Genomic DNA, 15,871 nt, shown 5'->3' with positions numbered 1-15,871 from the left:
GGACATTCCTGTGCACAAAGGAAAGGCCATGTGAGGATAGAGCAAGAAGGCAGCTGTCTGCAAGCCAAGGAGAGAGGCCTTAGCAGGAACCAACCCAGCCAACACCTTGATCTTGGACTTCCAGACTCCAGAATTGGGAGAATATAAATTTCTGTTGTTTAAGCCATCCGGTCTGTGCAATTATCTTACGACAACTAGAGCAGACTAATACAGCCACTCACAACCTTGGGTAGGTATAGTATGATGAAGGTTCCAGAATGCAACACCTCTTTAGTCAGAATACACATATTTTTTGTTTTTGTTTTTTTGAGACAGGATCTTATTCTGTTGCCAGGCTGGAGTGCAATGGTGTGTTCATGGCTCATTGCAGCCTGGAACTCCTGGGCTCAACAATCCTCCTCTCTCAGCTTCTCAAATATCTGGGACTACAGACGCTCACCACCATGCCTGGCTAATTTTTTTTTTTTTGGTAGAGATGGAGTCTCACTTTGTTGCCCAGGCTGGCCTTGAACTCCTAACCTCAAGTGATTCTCCCACCTTGGGCTCCCAAAATGCTGAGAGTACACATATAGAATAGACATCTTGTTAGCAGCTTTATCACAAAGCCCCAGGTTTTCACGTCTGCTGTGTTTACATGAACGGTTCACATGCTAGGAAACAGCTTAGAGACAGGTTTGTTTTGCTTTTCTCTTAAGAAAAATGCTTCCTGGTGTGATGGAAACGATGCTAGAAATCCCACAGATCCTAGGTTCATCAGGAATATAGCTCTGGCTAGGTGATGTTGTACAAGTGACTTAAACGCTGGGCATTCCTGTCCTTTCTTGCAACATGAAGTTAAAGTTAATCAATGTTATGGCTCACATGATTAATTTTCTTATCAGACCAAGGTTTGTTTCTCTCTTTTAAAAAATAACCTGGTGGGGCTGGGCATAGTGGCTCATGCTTGTACTCCCAGCACTTTGGAAAGCTGAGGTAAGAGGCTCACCAGAGGACAAGAGTTGAAGACCAGCCTGCACAACATGACGAGACCTCGTCTCTCCAAAAAATTAAAAAATGGGCCCAGCGTCATTGCATGTACCTGTAGTTCAGCTACTCGAGGGACTGAGGTGGGAGGATTGCTTGAGTCCCGGAGGTCAAGGCTATAGTGAGCCATGATCATGCCACTGCACTCCAGCCTGGGCGACAGAGGGAGCACCTGTCCCCCCCCCCCCCAAAAAAAAAAAGAAAAACAAAAAAACCCCAAAACCTGGTGGACATTTGATGTCCTTGGCTACCCAGTCCCCAAAGACTCTATTGCTTGGGTGGCCCTGACTGTGTCCTTCAGAGCCAACAGGGCTCTCAGCCTGAGGGGCACCAAGATCACATGTTTGGGACTGACGTGCTCTTGCACAACGGCAACAGCTCCACTAAATATCAGTAGAGGTCACTAATCCCACCAGTTTAGAGGCCACAACTGCACTAAATCACTGTACGAACTTATTTTTTTTAAACTTTTTAATATTTACTTATTTATTTTGAGATGGGGTCTCGCTCTGATCCCTAGGCTGGAGTTCAATGGTGAGATCGTGGCTCATTGCAACCTCTGCCTCCCGAGTTCAAACGATTCTCCTGCTTCAGCCTCCCGAGTAGCAGGGATTACAGGCGGCCACCACCATGCCTGGCTAATTGTATGAACTTAGAAAAGTAACTTAAACTGCTTAGAAACCGAGAACTAAAGAAGTTGCAGGCTGAGTGTGGTGGATCGCACCTGTTATTTCAGCACTTCAAGAGGCCAAGGTGGGTGGATCACTTGAGGTCTGGAGTTCGAGAGCAGCCTGGCCAACATGGTGAAACCCTGTCTTGACTAAAAATACAAAAAGTAGCCAGGTGTGGTGATGTGTGCCTGTAATCCCAGCTATTTGGGAGGCTGAGCCTGAAGAATCACTTGAACCTGGGAGGTGGAGGTTGCAGTGAGCCATGATTATGCCACTGCACTCCAGCCTGGGTGACAAAGTAAGACTATGTCAAAAAAAAAAAAAAAAAAAAAAAAAAAAAAGAATAAAAAAAGGAAGTTGCAAGGATAGGGTCAGAGGTATGACTGAAAAAAAAAATAACAGAGGTCATCTGCTCCCTGAAACAGTGGTTCCCGTGCTTCCAAGCCCTATCAGCTTCGCCTGGAAGACTTGTTAAACACACATCACTGGGCCCACCTCCAGAGTTTCTGATTGAGTAGATCTGAGTTGGGACCTGAAAATGACCATTTCATTTTTTTTTTTTTTTAAGAATTAATTAACTTATTTTTTATCAATTCAGGGAGTACATGTGTAGGCTGGTTCACATGGATATATTGCATGGTGGTGCTGTTTGGGCTTCTGGTGAACCCATCATCTGAATAGTGCACATTGTCCTCAGTAGGTAATTTTTTCTTCCCTCTCCTGCCTCCCAGTCTCCTCCCCTTTGGAGTCTCCAATGTCTGTTATTTCCCCCTGTATGTCCATGTGTACTCATTATTTAGCTCCCACTTATAAGTGAGAACATACAGGATTTGCTTTTCTGTTTGTTTCTGACTTATTTCACTTAGTATAATGCCCTTCAGCTCCATTCACGTGGTTGCAAATGACATGATTTCATTCTTTTTTATGACTGCATAGTATTCCATGGCATATGTGTACCACATTTTCTTTGTCCATTTCTCCACTGATGGGCATTTAGGTTGATTCCAGGACTTTGCTATTGTGAATAGCACTGTGATAAACATGAGTGCGAGTGTCTTTTTGTGAAAACAGGCACTTCTAACAAGTTTCCAGGTGATGCTGAGATCACAGATCCTGGGGCCACACTTTGAGAACCACCAGTTGACCTTGGTCCACAGACATTCGAAATCTCAATTAAGACGTTCCCAGGCCCAGGATCGGGGAGGGAAAAATGGAGAGTTTATGCTGCAGAGCAACATGACAGAGACAGCCCTGAGCCATGGAGAATGGAATGACTCAGTTATCCTGGCAAGTTCAGATAAGGCTGCATAGGAAGGGCATGTACTTGACCTTCTGCAACTGTCCCAGGTTCATTGTCTGATACACAGCAAGTCAATACACTGAGACACTGAATTGCAGCAGAGAAAGAGGTTTAATTGCAAGGCAGACAAACGAGGAAACAGGAGAAAGCCTCAAATCTGCATCCTTGAGGAGTTCTAGCCAGGGATTTCAAAGGGTTTGATGAAGTAATGGGCTGAGGTGCAGGGATTGTTGATAGGTTGGGGAGTGCACAGTGGAGGGGCGCATGGACAGGGAGATGCAGAAGAATCATGCAGATTCTATTCCTCTGTGGGGGTTTTTGAACTGGTTGGCGTCAGCCATTCTACTGGAATTCAGGATCTGAAAAACATCTTAAGCAATCCTTAAAGAAAAGCATTCTGATTATACATACATCAGAGGTCAATGGAACAATGGGAGTGTAAATGGTCAGTATCCAGTACTAGGTGATTTTTAGTTAGCAAGCAGCTACAAAAAAGTGGGTCAAAGGACAACCTAATTAATGCTTAATTCTTACTATATTTCTGTCCAGAACTTGGCATGTCATTCTTGTTAACCGCAAGAGGATGATTTTGCTCTCTTTTCTGGAGAGGATAGGGTGGGAGGGCCGTCATCTCAGGACTGTTTACAAGACTGGGGGAACCCGAATCTCTCCCATCCCACTCCATTGTGGGGTCTTCTCCGAAAGCTATTTGCTGCTGGGGGCAGGAAATACGAAGGAGCTGGAGAGAGGGAGAGCAGACCCAAGGAAGAGAGGTGACCAAGTGGGTGCTACCTGCATTCCCCTCTTGGGCTTGGCCCAGAGTTTATGTTGGGTAGAAAGGACATTGCAGAAGGTTTTGTTGTGTTGTCAGAGGCGTTTGAACCAGAGCAACTCCATCTTGAATAGGCGCTAGGTGAAATCAGGCTAAGACCTGTTGGGCTGTATTCCCTGTAAGTAAAGGTATTCTAAGACACAAGGTGAGTGTCATGCGCATCCATGTGAAGAGACCACCAAACAGGCTTTGTGTGAGCAATAAAACTTTTTAATCACCTGGGTGCAGGCGGGCTGAGTCCGAAAAGAGAGTCAGTGAAGGGAGATCAGGGTGGGGCCATTTTATAGGACTTGGGTAGGTAAAGGAAAATTCCAGTCAAAGGGGGGTTGTTCTCTGGCGGGCAGCAGTGGGGGTCACAAGGTGCTCAGTGGGGGAGCTTTTTGAGCCAGGATGAGCCAGGCACAAGATAATGTCATTGCTTAAGGCAAGGACTGGCCATTTTCACTTCTTCTGTGGTGGAATGTCATCAGTTAAGGCGGGGCAGGACATTTGCACTTCTTTTGTGATTCTTCAGTTACTTCAGGCCATCTGGGCGTATATACGTGCAAGTCCCAGGGGATGCGATGGCTTGGCTTGGGCTCAGAGGCCTGACAGTGAGATAGGAGGTTGGCACAAGATACAGATCACAGAGATCTTGCTGATAAAATGGGCTACAGTAAAGAAGCCGATTAAAACCCACCAAAACCAAGATGGCAACAAGAGTGACCTGTGGTCGTCCTCACTGCTACACTCCCACCAGCACCATGACAGTTTACAAATGCCATGGCAACATCAAGAAGTCACCCCATATGGTCTCAGAAGGGGAGGCACGAATAATAAACATCTAATCTTGTTTATGTTTAGCATATAATCAAGAAATAAAAATGGGCAACTGCCTTTGGAATAATCATTCTTTATTCCTTTACTTTCTTAATAAACTTGCTTTCATTCTTCTCTGTGGACTTGCCCTGAACTATTTTGTTAAATATCTAAGAACCATCTCTTTGGATCTGGATTGGGACCCCTTTCCGTTAACAGTGTGAACCTCAAATATCTGAGCCAGGTATCAGTCAATTTAGGAAGTTTAGGAAGTCAAAAAAATAATAATAATAACAAATCTTGGGACCCCAAAATCACTAAGACGAAAAGAAAAGTCTGTGAATTCGCGAAGCTGCCAAAGTGAAGGACATAATGAAAGGACACAAAGATAGATGTGTACCCGCCCCCCACCCGCTACACCCTTGTTCTGCTCTCTAATCTTTGCACGTACCAGAGGTTTCGTAAGTTCTGTAAGTACATGTTTCTCTTTCTGAGGCCAGGTCACAAGGAATGTTTAAGTAAGATAGCCAGGTCACAAGGTGTGTTTAAGCAAGATAGCCATAAACTGGTCGTGCAACCTGATGCAATATAATTAACTGCCTTTGTGTAAAACTGCTCTTCCGCCTCAAGGGTTGTACTGAAATATCAGAAATGGCGGGAACCAATCATAGTTTGCCAAATCGCTTTGTTCAAACTCCAGCCAATCATACCTCTAATTTGTATAATGATTCTATGCCTACTTTCCTTAGACTATATAACATTGTTCGGAGCTCAGTAGGGGAGCTCTCCTGCCCGTCTCGTTTCACGAGCAAGTGAGAGCTCCAGGTTCGAACCTGTAATAAAGATCCTTGCTGCTTAGCTTTGACTCTGGACTCTGGTGGTCTTCTTCGGGGAATAAACGGTCTGGGCATAACAAATGGGGGCTCGTCCGGGATTTCCCCCAAGCCCACCAGACCCCCAAGTCAACGGATCTTAATCTGTAGGTAAGCCGGCTTTGTCACTGTCTCTGTCTTTGTCTCTGTCTGTCTCCCTGAAATTTCGCGAAATCCGTAATCTGTAATCTGTATTGGTCTGTTCTGTAAGTGGCACGGTCTTGGCGGACGCGCTAGAAGACAGCCACTCGGGACTGGTGGGAGACGTTCCCCAGTGCCCATCTGGGGGCCTCCATCCTTGGTTGCCCTGTCTGACTCAGGTCGGAAGTCCGACACGCGCTCGCGAATGCTCATCGTTATTACTGTCTGTCCGTTATTGTTAAGTGTTAAGTGTAAGCCCAAAACGAAACATAAAACCTTTTCTTCCCCCTCCAGGACCGGACCTGTCGGATACTCCCCTCTGCTTCACACTCATTTTCGTCCCCCCTTCTCTTTGTAGGAGCAGTCCAAAGATGGGCAACAACCAGAGCACGCCGCTCTCACTCCTTGTTACCAATTTTAAGGATGTGAAGGCTCGGGGGCGTAACTTAAGCGTAGAACTAAAGAAGGGAAAGCTAGTTACTTTCTGCCGTTCGGAGTGGCCCTCTTTCGGCGTAGGGTGGCCCTCTGAAGGAACTTTCTGTCTCTCTATTATTACTAAGGTAAAAACTAAGATTTTCCTGCCAGGGCAGTCAGGACATCCTGATCAAATTCCTTATATTCTAGTGTGGCAGGATCTTGTGGAAAACCCACCACCCTGGATAACTCCATTCATCCTTGAGCCCTGCAAAGTCCTAGTAACGCGACCTACAAGACAAAAGTCTCCCTCTGCTCCCTCGGCCCCTGTGCTGCCGGACAGCCAGGACCCCCTAACGTTAGAACCCACATTTCCCCCACCATATCAGCACCTTATCCCGCAGGACCCAGTCCCCCAGGGTGGTGCTTCCGTAGAGGGAAACCGAGAAGCGGAAGCAGCCGAGAGTGAAAGTAACCTGGGGGGGCCGGCCGGCCGAACACGAGGCCGCGTACAGCGGGACCAAGCTTCCCGACTCCCTGACTCCACTGTAGCCCTGCCTCTCAGAGAAATAGGATCGCTCGATGATACCGGGCTCTCCCGTCTCATGTATTGGCCTTTTTCCACCAGTGATTTATACAATTGGAAGTCCCAAAATGCTCGGTTCTCAGATAATCCCAAAGATCTAACCTCGTTGTTAGACAGTGTCATGTTTACTCACCAGCCGACCTGGGATGACTGTCAACAGCTCCTCCGAATCCTGTTCACAACGGAGGAGCGGGAAAGAATCCAAGTTGAGGCCAGAAAACTGGTTCCAGGAGATGACGGCCAGCCAACTGCAAATCCTGACCTCATTAATGCGGCTTTCCCTTTGACCCGGCCCAGATGGGACTACAACACGGCAGAAGGTAGGGGACGACTACTCATTTATCGCCAGACTCTAATGGCGGGTCTCCGGGCTGCAGCTCGCAAGCCCACCAATTTGGCTAAAGTATATTCTGTGTTACAAGGTAAGACAGAAAGCCCCGCTGTGTATTTAGAGAGATTAATGGAAGCCTTCAGACAGTTTACCCCTATGGACCCGGAAGCACCGGAAAATCAGGCAGTGGTAGTAATGTCATTTGTAAACCAGGCAACACCAGATATTAAAAGAAAACTCCAGAAATTAGAAGGTTTAGAGGGAAAGCAGATTCAGGACCTCCTTCAGATGGCCCAGCGAGTTTATAATAATAGGGATACTCCAGAAGAAAAACAGTTCAAGGCAACCAAAGAAATGACCAAAGTCTTAGTAGCAGCTTTCCCCCAGGCAGGAAATGGCCAAAACAGAAAGCAGAAAAAGCAAGGCCCTAGGCAAGGATTAGAAAAAGATCAGTGTGCTTATTGCAAGGAACGTGGCCACTGGATTAAAGACTGCCCAAAGAAACGGAGACCAGCTAACCCTACCTCCGTACTCGTTACCCAGGACTCTGACTAGGGAGGACGGGGTTCGGACCCCCTCCCCGAACCCAGGGTAACTTTGCAAGTGGAGGGGTCCCCAGTTCGCTTCTTGGTCGATACTGGGGCGGAACGCTCAGTCCTAACCAAACCAATTGGAAAAATGTCTAAGAAAACATCCTGGGTGCACGGGGCCACAGGCATCAAAAAAAATACCCCTGGACAAACCCAGAGGACTGTAGACTTAGGAACGGGAAAAGTCTCCCATTCCTTCCTAGTCATCCCAGAGAGCCCCTGCCCTCTACTAGGGAGGGACTTGCTGACAAAGATGGGGGCCCAAATCCACTTTGAGCCAGAAAGGCCCAAGATAACTGATTCCCAAAACAGGCCAATATCTATCCTGACTGTCACCTTAGAAGATGAGTACCGACTCCATCAAGAGCAAAAGCCCCCCGATCAGGGAATTGACTCTTGGCTCCAGCGTTTCCCTGAAGCGTGGGCAGAAACTGGGGGCTTAGGGCTAGCTAAACATCGACCTGCCATATTTGTGGAAGTTAAGCCAGGGACGGACCCCGTTCGGGTTCGGCAATATCCTATGCCCCTGGAGGCAAGAGAAGGAATTACGCCCCATATCCGCCGACTCCTAGACCAGGGAGTCCTACGGGCTTGCCACTCATCCTGGAATACTCCACTGTTACCTGTTCGTAAACCCAACAGTACGGACTACAGGCCAGTACAGGATTTAAGAGAAGTTAATAAAAGGGTCATGGACATACATCCCACTGTGCCCAATCCATACACCCTTCTGAGTGCCTTACATCCCAAAAAACAGTGGTATACCGTTCTTGATCTAAAAGACGCTTTCTTCAGCCTTCCTCTGGCTCCCAAAAGTCAAGAACTCTTTGCATTTCAATGGACGGATCCTGAGAGGGGCATCAACGGTCAGCTAACATGGACCAGACTGCCACAAGGGTTCAAGAACTCGCCAACTCTGTTCGATGAAGCCCTTCATGAAGATCTGGATGAGTACCAGCGGCAACACCCTGAAATAACTCTTTTGCAATATGTTGATGATCTCTTAATAGCGGCCAGGTCCCCGGAAACTTGTGTTCGAGGGACTGAGGACCTCCTGAAGACTCTGGGGGAGCTAGGCTACCGAGCCTCAGCAACAAAGGCTTAGATCTGCAAGTCGGAGGTAATTTATCTGGGGTACCTATTAAAAGGGGGGCAACGCTGGCTAACCAAAGCCCGAAAGGAAACAGTCCTACGCATCCCTAGACCCCAGTCAACACGGCAAGTGAGAGAATTCCTGGGGTCGGCAGGGTTCTGTAGGTTATGGATACCCGGGTTTGCTGAGTTAGCCAAGCCCCTATACCAGGCAACAAAGGAACGGCAGCCCTTCAATTGGACGGAAGAGGCTGAGCTGGCCTTTCAGCAAATCAAAACTGCCTTGTTATCAGCCCCCGCGCTGGGGCTCCCTGATGTCTCCAAGCCCTTCCACTTATACGTGGATGAAAGTAAGGGTGTTGCAAAAGCCGTGTTAACACAGTACCTAGGCCCCTGGCAGAGGCCAGTTGCCTATTTGTCAAAAAAATTAGATTCAGTGGCTGCTGGCTGGCCACCCTTCCTCCGGATAATCGCGGCGACCGCCCTAATGGTCCGAGACGCTGATAAACTTATCATGGGGCATGAGTTGCGCGTTAGGGCTAGCTAAACATCGACCTGCCATATTTGTGGAAGTTAAGCCAGGGACGGACCCCGTTCGGGTTCAGCAATATCCTATGCCCCTGGAGGCAAGAGAAGGAATTACGCCCCATATCCGCCGACTCCTAGACCAGGGAGTCCTACGGGCTTGCCACTCATCCTGGAATACTCCACTGTTACCTGTTCGTAAACCCAACAGTACGGACTACAGGCCAGTACAGGATTTAAGAGAAGTTAATAAAAGGGTCATGGACATACATCCCACTGTGCCCAATCCATACACCCTTCTGAGTGCCTTACATCCCAAAAAACAGTGGTATACCGTTCTTGATCTAAAAGACGCTTTCTTCAGCCTTCCTCTGGCTCCCAAAAGTCAAGAACTCTTTGCATTTCAATGGACGGATCCTGAGAGGGGCATCAACGGTCAGCTAACATGGACCAGACTGCCACAAGGGTTCAAGAACTCGCCAACTCTGTTCGATGAAGCCCTTCATGAAGATCTGGGTGAGTACCGGCGGCAACACCCTGAAATAACTCTTTTGCAATATGTTGATGATCTCTTAATAGCGGCCAGGTCCCCGGAAACTTGTGTTCGAGGGACTGAGGACCTCCTGAAGACTCTGGGGGAGCTAGGCTACCGAGCCTCAGCAACAAAGGCTCAGATCTGCAAGTCGGAGGTAATTTATCTGGGGTACCTATTAAAAGGGGGGCAACGCTGGCTAACCAAAGCCCGAAAGGAAACAGTCCTACGCATCCCTAGACCCCAGTCAACACGGCAAGTGAGAGAATTCCTGGGGTCGGCAGGGTTCTGTAGGTTATGGATACCCGGGTTTGCTGAGTTAGCCAAGCCCCTATACCAGGCAACAAAGGAACGGCAGCCCTTCAGTTGGATGGAAGAGGCTGAGCTGGCCTTTCAGCAAATCAAAACTGCCTTGTTATCAGCCCCCGCGCTGGGGCTCCCTGATGTCTCCAAGCCCTTCCACTTATACGTGGATGAAAGTAAGGGTGTTGCAAAAGCCGTGTTAACACAGTACCTAGGCCCCTGGCAGAGGCCAGTTGCCTATTTGTCAAAAAAATTAGATTCAGTGGCTGCTGGCTGGCCACCCTTCCTCCGGATAATCGCGGCGACCGCCCTAATGGTCCGAGACGCTGATAAACTTATCATGGGGCAAGAGTTGCGCATTATAACCCCGCATGCCATTGAAGGCGTCCTCCGGCAGCCGCCGGACCGATGGATGAGTAACGCCCGGCTCACCCACTATCAAGGACTGCTGTTAAACAGAATAACTTTTCTGCCCCCAACCTCTTTAAACCCTGCTTCACTGCTGCCAAATCCAGACTTGGACGCCCCGTCCCATGAGTGCACTGAGATACTGGCTCAGGTGCATGGGGTGCGGGAGGACCTGCAAGATCGTCCGCTCCCCGACACAGAACTCACCTGGTTCACTGATGGCAGCAGCTATGTCCACCAAGGCCAGCGGTATGCAGGAGCGGCTGTAACGTCAGAGACTGAGGTAATCTGGGCGGAACCCTTGCCTCCAGGGACATCGGCCCAAAGAGCCGAACTGATAGCCCTTACACAGGCCCTCACCCTAGGGGCAGAGAAAAAACTAACAGTATACACGGATAGCCGCTATGCTTTCGCTACTGCGCACATACATGGGGGCCATCTACAGAGAAAGAGGACTATTAACAGCCGAAGGCAAAGAAATAAAAAACAAGCAAGAGATCCTAGCTCTATTAACTGCTTTGTGGAAACCAAAGAAATTGGCTATTGTACATTGCCCTGGGCATCAGAAACCAACTACGCCAATTGCTCGAGGCAACTTCTTAGCCGACCAAACCGCAAGGAGCATAGCAAAAGCTCCCAGTCAGCTCCTCGCGCTCCAGCTCCCCGATCCTGGCCCGCGAAATTTGCCATGTTTTCCCGACTATACCGAACAGGATCGCGAATGGATGAACACGCTTCCCCTAAAACAGGGTAAAAATGGGTGGTGGACTGATATAAATGACCAAACCATCCTACCAGAAAAATTAGGATGGCAGGTGTTGGAACACATCCACCGGACAACCCACCTGGGTGCCCGGCGAATGATGGACTTAATCAGGCACGCCAAGTTTAGAATCAGGCGCATAGCTGAACTGGCCAGCGATGTCACAACAAATTGCAAAGCCTGCCAACTAAACAACGCTTGCCCCCAAACCCAGACCACCACAGGAATTAGGTGTAGAGGAACTAGGCCTGGTATCTATTGGGAAATAGACTTTACTGAGATAAAGCCTGGAAAATATGGGTATCAGTACTTACTTGTCTTTGTAGATACTTTTTCAGGATGGACAGAAGCGTTCCCAACTAAGAGAGAAACTGCTCAGGTTGTAGCAAAGAAAATTTTGGAAGAAATCCTCCCCAGATATGGCTTTCCCATCCAAATAGGGTCAGACAATGGACCAGCCTTCGTTGCTAAGGTAAGTCAGGATTTGGCTTCCATTCTGGGGGCAAATTGGAAATTACATTGTGCTTATAGGCCCCAAAGCTCAGGACAGGTAGAAAGGATGAATCGGACTCTGAAGGAGACCTTAACTAAATTGACCATGGAGACTGGCGCTAATTAGGTAGTACTTCTCCCCTACGCTCTGTTCCGGGCCCGAAATACCCCTTACAGACTGGGCCTCACACCATATGAAATCATGTATGGCAGACCCCCACCCCTGGTCCCCAGTCTAAAAGATGACTTACTCAAACCTGAAACTGAAAATGTCTCTGAGCTCCTGTTCTCCTTACAAGCCTTACAGAAAATTCACCAGGAAATTTGGCCCAGACTATGAGAACTGTACGAGGCAGGACCTCCGCCGACGCCTCATCCGTTCCAGCCGGGAGACTGGGTCCTAGTCAAGCGCCACCGGCAAGAAACTCTTCAACCCAGGTGGAAAGGACCACTGCAAGTACTCCTGACTACTCCCACCGCTCTCAAAGTAGAAGGCATCGCTTCGTGGATCCACTACACACACGTCAAACCAGTGGACCCAACATCCGACCTTCTCGAGCCGTCTGGAGCACCGGTTACATGGACTGTAGACAAAGCTAAGAACAATCCCTTAAAGCTAACCCTGCGCCGTCATCCCCATAGCCGTAACCATGTCTAGCTTACCTATGCTTTTATGCCTTATGCATCTGACTCTCCTCACTGCTGCGCCGTCTAATCCCTATGTCTGGAGGTTCTGGCTCTATGAGAACAAAACTCACCCCGGGGAAACCCCCCAAGCGGGTAAACTGCTAGCTAGCGCAGACTGCCCCCCCTCAGGGTGTAATACTATAGTTTACCTCAATTTCACTAGGTTCCAGATTGCCCAACCAGCAACACCCATGATCTGTTTTGAATATGATCAAACTGAATATAATTGTAAAAATTATTGGTGGCACCAGAGTGCAGGTTGCCCATATAGCTACTGTAAGACGCACTCTGTCCGATACTGGAGAGAACGACAAGGGTGGTATTTTTACAAAACTGAGTCTCCCGTCACTTACACATGGATAATTAGAGACCCATGGGACTCTCGGTGGACAACCCCACAACATGGGGGAGTATATTACTCATCAACTAGTACCTGGCCCAGTAGCCATTTATATCTGTGGAGAAGTCTAGTCCAGATTCAACCCTTAATCCACACACACAAATCCACAGGCAAGAAACCAAGCTATCACAAGACTTGCAACCCTTCTCCTGGCTAACTCTATTACAGGAAGGGCTAGCATTCGCCAACCTCACTGGTTTAGGCGACCTGTCCTCTTGCTTTATGTGTGCAACCCTAGGAAGACCACCATTAACGGCTGTTCCTCTATCCTCCCCTCCCACAAACTATACAGGTTTTAACTCATCGATAGTCACGATACCCGATGTAGCCCTGTACCGTGACCCATACCAAGAGAAATACCCCTATTGTTATTCGGCATTTAGCAACAGCCTCTGCAACCAATCGGCTACATACCCTAATAGTCCCATATATGCGCCCCCTGGTGTGTTCTTCTGGTGTAATATGACTCTGTTAAAAACTCTGTCCAAAAGCATCTCTGACGGACAGTTGTGTATCCCTGTTACCCTAGTTCCCCGACTGACACTGCTAACCCCGGCAGAGTTCATAGGCTGAGCAGGGACCGCCCCAACTAAAACTGCGCGACATAGACGAGCAGTTTTTCTACCACTAATTGCCGGAATATCCTTAACCACCTCTGTCGTCGCAGCGGGGTTAGCAGGAGGGGCCCTACAACACTCCATGATAGAAAACGACAAGCTGTTACAACAATTCTCTGTTGCTATGGAAGACTCCGCCTATTCCCTAGCCTCCCTTCAGCGGCAGCTCACCTCCCTAGCACAGGTCACCCTTCAAAACCGCAGAGCCTTAGACTTACTCACGGCTGAGAAAGGAGGTACCTGTATGTTCCTCAAAGAAGAATGCTGTTTCTATATAAATGAGTCAGGGTTAGTTGAGGAAAGAGTCCAATGCCTACACGAACTAAGCTTAGAAATGAAAAAGCAACAATTCACTACAGCCGCTAACAATTGGTGGAGCTCTTCAATGTTTTCCCTTCTGGCACCCCTTTTAGGCCCCCTAATGTCTTTACTACTTCTATTCACTATAGGCCCCTGTGTGGTAAATAAAATTTTACAATTTGTCAGAGAAAGGTTTGATACCATCCAACTAATGGTCCTCCGTAGCCATCACCAGCCTCTCCTGCACCCAGAAAGTGAGGCTATATTATAAGACTCTGGAAATCCAAGATTGGACATCCAGTTACTTATGAGAAGGGAGAAATGAAAGGACACAAAGATAGATGTGTACCCGCCCCCCACCTGCTACACCCTTGTTCTGCTCTCTAATCTTTGCACGTACCAGAGGTTTCGTAAGTTCTGTAAGTACATGTTTCTCTTTCTGAGGCCAGGTCACAAGGAATGTTTAAGTAAGATAGCCAGGTCACAAGGTGTGTTTAAGCAAGATAGCCATAAACTGGTCGTGCAACCTGATGCAATATAATTAACTGCCTTTGTGTAAAACTGCTCTTCCGCCTCAAGGGTTGTACTGAAATATCAGAAATGGCGGGAACCAATCATAGTTTGCCAAATCGCTTTGTTCAAACTCCAGCCAATCATACCTCTAATTTGTATAATGATTCTATGCCTACTTTCCTTAGACTATATAACATTGTTCGGAGCTCAGTAGGGGAGCTCTCCTGCCCGTCTCGTTTCACGAGCAAGTGAGAGCTCCAGGTTCGAACCTGTAATAAAGATCCTTGCTGCTTAGCTTTGACTCTGGACTCTGGTGGTCTTCTTCGGGGAATAAACGGTCTGGGCATAACAATGTGTCCATGACACAGCCTCAGGAGGCCCTGACAACATGTGCCCAAGGTGGTCGGGACACAGCTTGTTTTTATACATTTTAGAAAGACATGAGCCATCAATCAATGTATGTAAGCTATACCTTGGTTCTATTCAGAAAGGCGGGACAAATCGAAGCTGGGAGGGGGCTTCCGAGTCATAGGGTAGGTTAGAGACAAACGTTTGCATTCTTTTGAGTCTCTGATTAGCCTTTCCAAAGGAGGCAATCAGATGTGCATTTAACTCAGTGAGCAGAGGAATGATTTTGAGTTCTGTCTGTCCTTTATCCACAAGGAAATTCCTTGTAAGGGAGGTATGTAGCTTTTAAAAACAATTTTAGTAGCTATCTTTATTAGGAATAGAATGGGAGGCAGGTTTAGCCCTAAGCAGTTCCTAGCTTGACTTTTCTTTTCGGCTTAGTGATTTTGGGGTGCCAAGATGTATTTTCCTTTTGCCGTCGGTAACTACCCTCTCCCATATACTACCACCACTGGCTCAGTCTGTCCCTGATGCTTAACAAAGTATCTGAGACTGGGTAATTTACAAGGACCAGAAAATTTATTTCTCAGCCATGGTGGAAAAATTTAAATTTTGTCAGAATATGTTTACGATGGTTTATTCTGAGCCAATGTGAGTGACTGCAGCCTGGGTTACACACTCTCCAGAGGTCCTGAGAAAGTGTGTCTGAGGCTGTTGGGTTACAGTTTGGTTTTATGAACTTTAGGCAGACAGAAATTGCAGGTAAAAATCATAAATCTATTGAGGAAGGTATGCACTCGTTCAGCCTGAAAAAGTAGGACATCTTGAAGGTGGGTCTTACAAGTCAAGGGTGGGTTTTAGAAATCCTTTTTTTTTTTTTTAACTTTTCATTTATTTATTATTTATATTTTTTCATGTAGTTAATAGAGACAGGGTCTCACTATGTTGCCCAGGCTGGTCTCAAACTCCTGGGCTCAAAGAATTCTCTGGCCTCAGCCTCCCAAAGTGCTAGGATTGCAGGCAGGAGGCACTGGGGCCTGCCAGGAATTCTTTAGTTGACAATTGGTTGAGAGAGTTAAGCTATTGTCTGAAGACTTGAAATCAGTAGAAAGGAATGTGTGAGTTAAGATAAGGGGGTTGTGAAGATCAAGGTTCTTATTATGCAGATGAAACCTCACAGATAGAAGCCTTCAGATAATTCTCAGAGATGGTAAATGTCTGTTTTCAGACATTAGAGGTTTCAGGCTCTCAGGTAATCTCTCCTAGATCTGGGAGCATCTTGGGAGGGGAGAGACCAGCTATATTAATGGAGATTCTCTAAAGATGCAAATTT

General features: G+C 47.5%; 1 protein-coding gene across 1 annotated transcript; it reads left to right on the top strand.

The window, feature by feature from the left end:
* Window positions 1-4,999: 4,999 nt before the first annotated feature.
* Window positions 5,000-12,710, top strand: LOC126950305 (uncharacterized). The gene is made up of 2 exons (XM_050783589.1): window positions 5,000-6,957; window positions 11,973-12,710. The coding sequence occupies exons 1-2, from the start codon at window positions 6,009-6,011 to the stop codon at window positions 12,011-12,013; spliced, it is 990 nt and encodes a 329-aa protein (XP_050639546.1). The 5' UTR covers window positions 5,000-6,008; the 3' UTR covers window positions 12,014-12,710.
* Window positions 12,711-15,871: the final 3,161 nt, after the last annotated feature.

This window comes from Macaca thibetana, chromosome 3 (genome assembly GCF_024542745.1).
Source record: "Macaca thibetana thibetana isolate TM-01 chromosome 3, ASM2454274v1, whole genome shotgun sequence".
NCBI classification, from domain to species: Eukaryota; Metazoa; Chordata; class Mammalia; order Primates; family Cercopithecidae; genus Macaca; species Macaca thibetana.
Note: the sequence above shows the minus strand (reverse complement) of the source record. Positions and strands in the feature narration are given on the sequence as shown.